Below are 11,376 nucleotides of genomic sequence, written 5' to 3'. Positions count from 1 at the left end.
ATGTTCTGGTTTGTGATAATAAGTTTAAAACAAGTTGTAAGCTAGCTTACTGCAAGCCAGTTGTAAATAATGATAACACACAAACACAGTCAAGACAAGACAAGAAATCAAGAGGAGGCAGAGGCTTAATAACAAAGCCTCCCCATCAAGAGAAAGGTCATGTTATATCAGTTAACAAATAACTTCGCACACACCTTTAAACCAATCCTGTACCAACACACACCATGTCAGTCAGACGGGGGAGGGAGTTTGAGAGACAGAGAGAAGAGAGAGAGGGAGATTGAGAGAGATAGCGACAGAGACAGAGAGACAGACATAGAGAGAGAGACAGAGACAAGAGACATAGCAATAAAGACAGAGAGAGACTGAGTGAGAGAGAGAGAGAGAGAGAGAGAGAGAGAGAGAGAGAGAGAGAGAGAGAGAGAGAGAGAGAGAGAGAGAGAGAGAGAGAGAGAGAGAGAGAGAGAGAGAGAGAGAGAGAGAGAGAGAGAGAGAGTTATATTTCCAGGGGGATGGACAAGGAAGATCCCAGCCGAACACCAGATGAATGTCGGCGGACACAAAATACAACTATAGACGTGCCGAGCGTGCAGCATCCTATAATATATGATCGAATATCTTAGTCTATATCCTAATATACATTAGCTCATATATTATCTATATCCTTATGACTCATATATAAGCCATATCATTCTGCGACCCTCATGTTGTATATATATAGCACGCTATATACATATATACACACACACTATATAAATAGTATATATATAAATAAGTGGTATATATTATATATATAGTATACCGTATATTGTTATGTATTGAATTGCAAAGCAGTGAGAACCGTGAGAACCGGAGCGCCCTCGTCCTTAGGGCGAGGCAAGGCTCTCCCTCGCGTGCTGACCGGAGACCGGAGACGCGCCTTTCGCCGGGGGAGCTCTCCCGTCCCAAAACGCCCTCGCACACACACACACACACACACACACACACACACACATCCACACACAGGCGATTGTGCAAGACCAAGTCTGCGGACACAATTGACGCTGTATTCATGGGTCACAATCATACACACATGCAGCAACAGTAGGCTATGTCTTACCTCAAACGCTGATTTTCCGTTCATTCCCTTGACAACATTCCGTAAAACACGTCTGACGGAAGAGGAGGAAGATGGGGGAAGGGGTAGCAGGGCGTGTGTGCGTATGATTGTGTGTGCGTATTATTGCGTGTGGATGTGTGTTTGCTTGTATCGGAAGTGTTGTTAACCATCGTACTGACGGATAGAAGCGAACAATTGTACCGTGCAGGAAGGACATTTGGAGAAAAAAATGCAAGAGATGCATGTGATGCATTATTCGTTTTTTTCTTAAAACAAACCCCACACGACATTCAGCGGTTTTCTTCCAAAACTAAGAGCCACAAGCAACAATAAATAACATGAATGATGTGTGCCACATCATAAAATATAATGAAACCCACTGACTACTACTTGCCTACTAATTATTCATCTGCACGAAGTAGAACGCTGTGGTTCAGCAGGGGCTTGGCTATTGCAAATTCTACTTTTCAATCCAGTAAAAAGGGAATCTGCTCAAAATAATAGCAAGAACATAGTTTGTTTATTCATGACGGTTTAAAATACCTTTGACAACATTTCATTGAAAGATCACATTTAAGATCAGGTTGTTTTTTTATCGACCTAATAAGTGCGGAAGCATTGCTGTCGTCATGGCAACATATCGACACAAAAGCAGTACACCTGGAGCATGTTTATTTTTTTATTTTTTTTTACCTATTTACACGTTTAAACATTCACTTCTGTTTGGCAACATACACAAAACATATTGTAGGTGTTGTTATGGTTTGTATTGGAACCCTTATCGATGTGTGAACAACTTAAAGAGTAAGAACTGTCAACTGGACGTCTGTTGTAATGTTTTGAAAAGTTTGAGTGAACACTTATCACAAACCATCTGGGGAATAATGTTTAATTTCAGGGTTAAATTTGTGCTGGCAGAAATTGCCTTCTGATCTGTTCAAATGCTTAACTAAATCACCACATCTTCTAATCAATAACTTTGCCTTCTATCAAGTAACACATGGACAATAGTTCCACCTCTGCATTCTGAATGAGTACTTACTTCTAAACATGTAGAAAAATACAAAAGCACGCCTAGATTCATATTTATCTGGTAGGAGAGGAAAAACCAAATGAGCCAAGTTCCAAATTGAAATGGGCTTTGCTGTTGCTACCTAGCCGAGTAGCATGCTAGTTGCTGCCTAGCCAAGCAACATGCTAACTGCTGTTAACCAAGTTGCATGCTAGCTGCTGCTAAACATAAAGCATGGTAGCTGCTGCTAAACAAATAGCATGCCAGCTGCTGCTAAACAATTAGCATGCCAGCTGCTGCCTAGAAGCACTTTTTACCAAGCAACACACTAGCTACTTCTTACCCAGATATTAAAGCAGATGAATGTAGCAGCTAGATATGTTGTTTTGTAACTGATTGACAAATGTATCAGATATACATGTTGATTAGCAACTCATTGATTAATCAGCAAGATAGAATGATTGGTACATTAGACAGAGCAGTGATAGAAACAGTAGCCTGTTGTTGGTAGCTAGCAAGTGCTAGAATCAAGCTAGATGCTAGCAGCTAGCCATATGAGTGGTGCTCGCAGCTTAGCCGCTGCTGGCAGCTATATAGCAGTAAGCCTAGGGCCAGCAGCTGTATAGCATCTTGTCCAGTGCCAGCAGCTATATAGCCGTTAGCTTGGTGCTAGCAGCTTTATACCAGTTAGCTTGGTGCCAGCGGTTGCTGTGCGTTCAGATCAAGTACATAATGACACGTCACAGCAGCCTCCTCAAGTCCCAGAAAATATACTTTACAATAAATATACACCAGTTTACACGTCCCTAAAGTAAACACTTACAGAAATATGTGTGTGAAAAAAATAAACACACACACACACACACACACAGACACACGCACACGCACACACGCACGCACACGTATATATAGAAAACTATCTCCAGCCCCCCCACCCCCCGCAGTGTAAACAGACATGTGATAAGCCCCTCCCCTTGCAGTAACCACCTGGGTGGTACTGGAATGACTTCCAAACAGGAAGTGGTGATGGTGATGTAGATGCAGGCAGCTCCATCACACGTCCACCACCATCTTCTTGTGGATGTCCAGACCTCCGACCACCTGGCAGGGTAGCAGAAGAGGAGGAGGATTAAAGTGCTGCTTTGTTAATATGGCTTCTGGAGCCGTTGTTGCTGCGGTGACAGCCTTGTCGTCGAGGTGATGATGATTGTGAATTTTGGTTACAGGGAAGTTGCGGTGACGATGGTATATGCGGCAACAGAGCCGTGGTCAGCGTGGTGAAGGTGTAAGTGGTGACGGTTTAGTTTCCGTTGTGATGTGTATGCGGAGAGTGTAGTTGCCGTAGTGATGGTGTATGTTGACGATGGTGTCTTGGATTAGGTGAGGGTGTAGTCAGTGTGGGGGCGGCGGATGTGGCGAGGTTGTCTTCAGCGTGGTGGTGGTTGTGGCGGTGTGGTGATGGCGGTTGTATTGTCAGCGTGGTGGTGGATGCAGTGTCAGGGTGGTGGTGGTGGTGGTGGTGGTGGATGAGGTGATGGAGGGGACTCACGGAGCAAAACTCTCTGAAGGAGATGCGTCCGTCTCCGTCCTTGTCGGCGTTGATGATGGTCTTGTCCACGATCTGCTGCAGCTGCGTGTCCTTCAGGTTGTTGCCCACCATCATCTTCAGCACCTGGAACAGCTCCCCGTTGGAGATGTAGCCGTCCTTGTCCATGTCGTAGATCCTGAAGGCGACTGGGAGACACCATCACCTCACGTCATCATCATCATCATCATCATCATCATCATCATCATCATCATCCTCCTCCTCCTCCTCATCATCACTGCTTGTGCGGACCGGGGAGATGAAGGGATGAGAGAGGTTGGAATGAGAGGGGGAGGGATGAGAGAGGGAGGGATGAGAGGGGGAGGGATGAGAGAGGGAGAGATGAGAAAGGTTGGAATGAGAGGGGGAGGGATGAGAGAGGGAGGGATGAGGGCGAGAGATGAGAGAGGGAGGGATGAGAGATGAAGGGATGAGAGGTGAGAGGGGGAGGGATGAGAGATGAAGGGATGAGGGGGGGAGGGATGAGGGATGGATTGACAGACTCACAGCGTAACTTCTGCTCCTTGTCCCCCTTCACGCTGAACTGGGAGACCCCTTCGATGAATTCTGAGGAGAGACAGATACCAGATGAGACCCAGGACCCACCAGTCTCCAGGTCCCTACAGACAGACCAGGTGAGACCCTGGACCGATCAGTCTCCAGGTCCCTACCGACAGACCAAATGAGAGACTGGTGGGTCCAGTCTCGAGGTCACTACAGCTCAACTCAGACCGACCTTTGAAGTCCACCTCCCCGTTGCCGTCAGTGTCAAATATCTCGATGACCCTCTGGACCAGCGGGTTCTGCTGGAGCTCAGGTAAGGACATGAACTCCTCCACACTCAGGGAGCCAGAGTTGTCCAGGTCCAGCTTCTTGAAACGTTTCCCCAGCCGCTTGATCTCATCTGGGTCAACTGAAGGGGGAGAGACAGATTCATATTATGTTTATTTTGGGCAAAATGTACCCGGTGTGCGTGCTAGGGCTGCCTGATTATGGAAAAGGTCATGATCACGATTATTTTTGTTATGAAAAAATTATGCATTTATTCAGCATTCTCTCCAAAAAACACAAATTCTCCCTTAAAAAAATACACAAAAATGTTTTGAAAATAATGTACAAATATGAATCCAGCTGTTCTGTTATTTATTAGCGTTTTATTAGCGTTTGTGTGCCCAAGTGAGTGTGTAAGAAGTCATCTCTCTGAGGGGCTACCTGGGCCCTAGAGCCTACAGCACTGATAATGAAGTCTGGGTCAGGGGTCAGCAGTCAGGGCTAGCCCAGAATTAGCCCACATTGAAAAAGTTTGGATCCTTACTGTTGGATTGATTACAAATATTCATAATCACAATCAGAGCTCCAATATTGGATTTGTTTATCTCTTTACAAAATTATAACATAACAATACTATAATGCCTTGCTCCAGATCTGCTGTCAGACTTATTCATGTAGGCTAATGTTTAATGTTAAGTCTGACTTGTCACCCTCTGCCCAGCGTACCAGAAAACCCTCAGTAACCTTGAGTAGCGTTGAAGACCTTAAAGAACATAGACCATGTGCCCTGACCTATTGTGGAGCTCTGGTGCACTGCTCTACTGATCCTCTAAGCTAGAAAAGCTCCCTTCAAAGACGGTCAGCCCGACCACCCCCACCGTCTGGGGTTAACCTAACCACGTAGTTAAGTCAAACCATAGCTGAAAGCTTCAATCCCGAAGGTCTGCAGTCTATCCGTACGCATCTTTGAGCCAGATGTCCTACCCCTACCTGCTCCTTAGTGACATGTATCTAAGGGAAACTGGATAAAAGCATTTGCTGAATGAATGACTTGCTGCCCCCACTAGATGGAGCACTAGACTCTTTCACACTGATATTGGTATGCTGTTGTCTGGCTTCATTTGGAGAGGTACAAGCTGGCCATGCATAAGTAAGGGCCAGACACACCTGTTTGTGTCCCACTTACTGATCATATGACACAGATCAGTATGTACCCTCTGACTGGGTGCTGAAAAAACACCAGGACCTGTGCAATCTGTCAGTACTGCAGGACAACTAACCTCCCACCAGGCCAACCGCCTGATACTGCCCACCTAGCTAACCGCCCACCAGGCTAACATCCTGATACCGCCCGCCCACCAGGCTAACAGCCTGATACCGCCCGCCTAGCTAACCGCCCACCAGGCTAACAGCCTGATACCGCCCACCCACCGGGCTAACAGCCTGATACCGCGCACCAGGCTAACAGCCTGATACCGCCCGCCTAGCTAACCGCCCACCAGGCTAACAGCCTGATACCGCCCACCAGGCTAACAGCCAGATACCGCCCACCAGGCTAACAGCCTGATACCGCCCGCCTAGCTAACCGCCCACCAGGCTAACAGCCTGATACCGCCCACCAGGCTAACAGCCAGATACCGCCCACCAGGCTAACAGCCCACCAAGCTAACCACCTGATACCGCCCACCAGGCTAACAGCCTGATACCGCCCACCAGGCTAACAGCCTGATACCGCCCACCAGGCTAACAGCCTGATACCGCCCACCAGGCTAACAGCCTGATATTGCAATAGCTAACCGCTGGACAGCAGGTGAGAGATAGAGTGAGAGAGAGTGAGAGAGATCTGGACTTGTTTATTTTCGTCGCCCAGCAACCCTACGTGTCCTACTTGGCATTTGAGGCTGAGGTGTGATGCATGAAGATGTGGATGGAGGAGGTGAGATAATTAACGGGATACTCACAATGAGTACACATCTCCAGAGGGTAGCTGGCTTCATTTCCCTGCAGGAGAGGAGGATGAGAGAAGAAAAGAATGAAGGCCAGCTAGGCTCAGAGTGGGGACCTAGAGAGATGGACAGTGTGCGCAGTACACCAAAAACTCTTAATTAGCATGTTGCCGTTGGCTGTGGAGCTGCCCTCCGACACGGCGAGGTCAGTAGGTTACAATGTGGTCCTGCGTTTGTTTACTGCGTCGCCGTGGGACCACATGCAATCTTTCCCCTGGTGTTGATGACCAGCAGCAGGCACAGCGGTGTGTTATGTGCGGGGGAGGTTTGACCTGTTCGACTGAGCACCACACACACACACACACACACACACACACACTGCAGCAGCAACACACAAGTTGAAGGTGGTGCTTTCATCTGGTCACACACCCGCCATTTTGTCTGGGAGTAAACACCAATATAGATTGCATTTCAAATCTATCGAGACCTACAGGAGGGATATTATCCCATCGTTCAGGATGGGACAAAGGGTTGTGGGTTCCTTCCAACCCCATATGAATCCACCTGCAGACATCCTAACCATCTGCTCCTCCTTGAGCATGTGACTGGAGGTGGCTTTGGAGGGGCATGTGCGGTACGGATCAGAAGAACACTGGGACGGTGCGCTCTTACGTTACAAACAGGGCTAGGTTTGGGACAAATGGGTTGCCTGTCCTCACTCTTCATTTGTTGCTGTGTATTGATTGTGTCACCAGTAACCGTAGGACTCAACCACTAGCTTTGTGGCAGAAGGGCCTCGTAGCGACACAGGTTTGATTCCCACCTGCGGTCTTATGCTTAGTCTCCACATTCGTATGCCAAGTGTCCGCAGTCATGTGCTACGGGTCCGCGGAGGTATGCTAAGTGTCCGTCCCGAACTCTCAACTCTTCCCTGTGGCTCTTACGTGAATTGTCCATCACGGCAAAACAAAGCCCATTTAACATGTGACAGGAAGACGATCCATGTGTCTCCGGGCCAAGGGAGGGATGGGGTTAATAATGCATCATGAGGTGGTGTTTGGGGAAGCCCAAACCCCATTTCTCTGTTGACCACATAGTCAAAGATCAGCGCCGCCCCTCCATCAAGGACCCCCAGAGCTCAGCGATGGGTCACCCTTGTCTCCAGGTGTTAGTGGGGTCTTGTTAGTCGTGCGAGGACCACCCGTAATGCTTTGTTTTGGAATACAACATATAACGCACTGACGGGATAAATATAAAAATGGTGGGTTTGTGGCGTGTCGTCACCAAATATGGCCGTTCAGTAAAATCTGTGACTATGCCTACTTTTGGCTCGCAATCTTATAGGACAGAGAACAGTACACACTGTAGTATGCCAAACTGCGTCATGCATAATATGCGCATCAATTAAAAATGCAGCCCATGAATGTACGAGATCAGGCTTCTGAGAGGGGTAGATTTGGTCACAATCACGCCGCTTCAACACTCTCTGCTCATAACATGCTCCATCCTTTAAATATTCCATTTGCACATTCTGTAGATATGCTCATTCCTTCTAATAACCCTAATCTAGTTAGTGCTAAAAGTCTAGTAAAATACTATTCTTGAGAGGTTCCGAATAATATACTACCAAATTATGCAAATTGCATTTTGTTAGCTTTGTTTTGACACTGCTTAGTTGAGTATCATATAATAGAACATAATAATAATAATAATAATAATAATAAGCATTAACTGCAATGAATAGATTGCATTTTCTGACCGTAGAATGATGTGATATTCTTCAGTTAGACTGTTGCGTCAATAAATATGCATTGTGTTAATACTGGGATGGTGTATGGTAATTTGGTAACATGTCTTTGGTAACATGGTAACATATAATTAACTCTTAATGAATTTAATAAATATGATATCGGCATGTTGTCTGCATTAACGCTGAGAGGTAAACTGATTGTGTGCTTTTATACTTGATATCTATTTCAATTTCAACGTTGAATCAAATAATTCTCAAATGTATATGGTGGGTTTGTAGCTGTAACGTTATCCATCTTTCCAACGGTAAAGCGTTACGTCAGGCAAATTGTTACATTGTGCGTTAAAGCCTCAACACAATATTACGTTGTGCGTTGCAGCGTTACGTTAAGCAAATTGTTGCAATGCGCGTGTTTACGTTAAGCACAATGTTACGTTGAGCATTTCATCGTAACGTTACGTTGCGAAATGAGGAAACATTTGGAGATGTTTAATGCATAAACCGAATGGCAACGCAGTATAACACAATGTTCGCCTATCAATGTGGAAATGTTTCCTTCGTTAGCAGCCAGTACATATGATGACATATTATGAATATTTGCATAGGAACATAGTTGTTCGTCAGCAGTTTGATTAGAAGATAAACGGATTATATTTGACCACTAAACGGAACTGGCCTGTACTGCTAGGTTTACTATGCTATCAGACGGGCTAACGGCTAGCTTCAGGTTGCTATTAAGAAAAACGGAAGGAGATCGTAAATAAACCCGTTTTGACTCCAAGTACAATACAACTTGATTTCGCCTCAGTATTATAAAGAGATTGTCCTTACCATACTGAGGTCGTGGTCTCGTCTAATTCCCGGAGAAATTAACTTTATTAGAAAGGGTCGCACCTGTATCTGTGCAACTAGCAAGACTAGAATCTGACTTTCCTATCCACGATCACATTCACCTCCACGGAGACAGAGCGAAAAGGGGAAGGCGAGAACACTGCAACAGGCACCGTAATAGAGAGATAGGTTGACGGCTGAAAGAGGAGGCGGAGGAGGAGCTAAGGAGAGGTGCATCCGGGTACTCTCTCGCTCTTTCTCATTTACATACTTCTCTCTAATATATATATATATATATATATATATATATATATATATATATATATATATATATATATATATATATATATATATTAATAATAGAATATAATATATATATATTAAGTTAAAGTTAAATAGAAACATTAGGTTATATATCTATATATATCTCTATCTCTATTGTTTTCTATTTAACTTGAACTTTTATAATCATTCTTACCATTCTTCAACCCGCCTCTGTTTAGCCTACTGTCTTTATTTCAATGTCTTTATAGGCTCCTGCGGTTTGACCCTTAAAAAAAATGTCATGGTTTTCCTCTGTTGAGCGATTCATAGACTTTTTTTTTTTTCTGTATTGTGCATCCATTGACAGGCTCTGTGTATTCATCAGGTTTATTCACATTGGTTTCCTGCTCAATACATAACAAAACTAGATCGGAGAACATCATAAGACACAAAACCGCTTTTGGCAAAATGAATCCAACCATGCACCAAAACCACCGAAGAGTTATCACAGACGTCCAGAACAAATGACTGATGAACACCTAAATATACACACACAGACACTCATGTGGTTAATCATGCCATATGCACGCACGCACACACACACACACCAACGCAATACCAAACACACCTTCACGATTAGTTCTCTCTCTCTCTCTCTCTCTCTCTCTCTCTCTCTCTCTCTCTCTCTCTCTCTCTCTCTCTCTCTCTCTCTCTCACTCTCTCTCTCTCTGTCTGTGCCATACACAGGTACACAGGTTCAACTGGTATGCCTTCCAGCCTGATCTAGGGGTGGTCTATGAGTTGCCTACGGGTAGTCTAGGGGTGATCTAGGGGGGGTCTAAAGGTGGTCCGGGGGGGGGGGGGGTCTGGGACGGCTCTAGGTCAGCCTGCAGCCGTGTATTGGTATGTCCCATCAAAGCTGCTGATTGATGTAAAAAGTGTTCTGGTTCGACTGCTCATGCCTGGTTACATCCGCCCCGCGAGAAACCTGCATGGGAGACGGCTCTTGTTCTGAAAGCAGTGTTGTTCCTGGTCTCTGGTTCCCCGGCAGGCCAGCGTCCCGCCGGAGGCTCAGTTGAAGATCTCCTTGTTGATCCACATCAGGGTCCGCGTCTCGTTGGGCTTGCACTCGTATTCGATGTCGCTGAACTTGTTCCCGAACTGGCAGTGTTCCCTCTTGTAGTAGTTGTAGAACTTCACCTGCCACACGGTCTCGAACTGACCGGCCTTGGGGAACTAGAGGAGAGGACATCAGGAATTTAGAATATAACACATTAAAATAATATAACATATAAGAATATAACATATTGGAACATTATCACGTCAAAGTATAACATTAGAAGTTAACATTTGAATGCACGAGAGTCATGTCACTATGACGGTAGAATCCCCCAGGCCCCCCCGGTGGGAGGACTGGCGACAGGTCTTACCTCGATGCTGACCTGGATGGGCTGTCGGTCTCCACTCTTTGTGTGGGGGACCCCCTCTGTGTCGTACTGGCCGTGGTAGACCATCTTGTCCCCTACCTCCTGGTCTCCCTCCTGGGCCTGGAGCTCCAGGGGGAATATCACCCCCCCGATGTTCATGTTGCTGTTTGGGGGGAGAGGGAAGGGACACTCAGAACAGCGGCTGACCCAAAGACCACCTCTGAGGGTCCTCTGATTAGTCAGAGGACCCCCCCTCTGGGGGATTCATTGTGTTCCCGGCCACCACCCGGCTCTGACTAGATCGCGACCAATTTGTGGTCGAACCCGTAGTTTGAGATCTGCTGCTTTTAAGAGATGCTACACAATAACATTAATTGGTAGCGTCTGATTAGTCATGTAATGCTATTCGGTTAAGGGCAATCTCAACCATCAGATATATATATACAAAGATAGCAAATACATATCAATTATTATTTATTATAATTTAATAATAAAAATACATAGAAAAATGTTATGTATTTATAGATTTATATATTTAATGCAGATGGATATTTAATTTGTAATAAATCATATCAAATGGGAGGGGGCGGGCGGACTTCTGCACGGGGGGGGGGGGCACAGTAAAAATATGTTCCGCCACTGACCCAGTACACCTGAACGTGTCCCATGTTGGGTCGGACCACCCTTGCAA

The 11,376-nt window shown here is 45.7% G+C and overlaps 2 protein-coding genes across 2 annotated transcripts in view; both read right to left on the bottom strand.

Moving 5' to 3' along the window:
• Nucleotides 1–1,584: 1,584 nt before the first annotated feature.
• ppp3r1b (protein phosphatase 3 (formerly 2B), regulatory s1ubunit B, alpha isoform, b) lies at nucleotides 1,585–9,201 on the bottom strand. The gene is made up of 6 exons (XM_056586761.1): nucleotides 8,995–9,201; nucleotides 6,429–6,468; nucleotides 4,433–4,609; nucleotides 4,204–4,263; nucleotides 3,661–3,845; nucleotides 1,585–3,212 (listed from the first exon to the last, which is right to left on the bottom strand). The coding sequence occupies exons 1-6, from the start codon at nucleotides 8,995–8,997 to the stop codon at nucleotides 3,165–3,167; spliced, it is 513 nt and encodes a 170-aa protein (XP_056442736.1). The 5' UTR covers nucleotides 8,998–9,201; the 3' UTR covers nucleotides 1,585–3,164.
• Nucleotides 9,202–10,164: 963 nt separating this feature from the next.
• Nucleotides 10,165–11,376, bottom strand: part of cnrip1a (cannabinoid receptor interacting protein 1a) — a 2,152-nt gene continuing 940 nt past the window's right edge. The window contains exons 2-3 of the mRNA XM_056586762.1: nucleotides 10,689–10,848; nucleotides 10,165–10,494 (exon numbers count right to left, since the gene is read on the bottom strand). Of these exons, the coding sequence (XP_056442737.1) occupies nucleotides 10,330–10,494; nucleotides 10,689–10,848 (325 nt within the window). The 3' untranslated portion in view covers nucleotides 10,165–10,329. The remainder of the gene's footprint in view (nucleotides 10,495–10,688; nucleotides 10,849–11,376) is intronic.

Source organism: Gadus chalcogrammus, chromosome 3, assembly GCF_026213295.1.
Source record: "Gadus chalcogrammus isolate NIFS_2021 chromosome 3, NIFS_Gcha_1.0, whole genome shotgun sequence".
NCBI lineage: Eukaryota > Metazoa > Chordata > Actinopteri > Gadiformes > Gadidae > Gadus > Gadus chalcogrammus.
Note: the sequence above shows the minus strand (reverse complement) of the source record. Positions and strands in the feature narration are given on the sequence as shown.

Bases quoted from the DNA above. Each gene is read 5' to 3' on its own strand.
- ppp3r1b (XM_056586761.1), bottom strand. The intron at 3,846-4,203 runs GTGAGTCTGTCA...GGTGTCTCCCAG, and splicing joins CAAGGAGCAGAAGTTACGCT to TCGCCTTCAGGATCTACGAC. The intron at 3,213-3,660 runs GTGAGTCCCCTC...CTACCCTGCCAG, and splicing joins CCTTCAGAGAGTTTTGCTCC to GTGGTCGGAGGTCTGGACAT.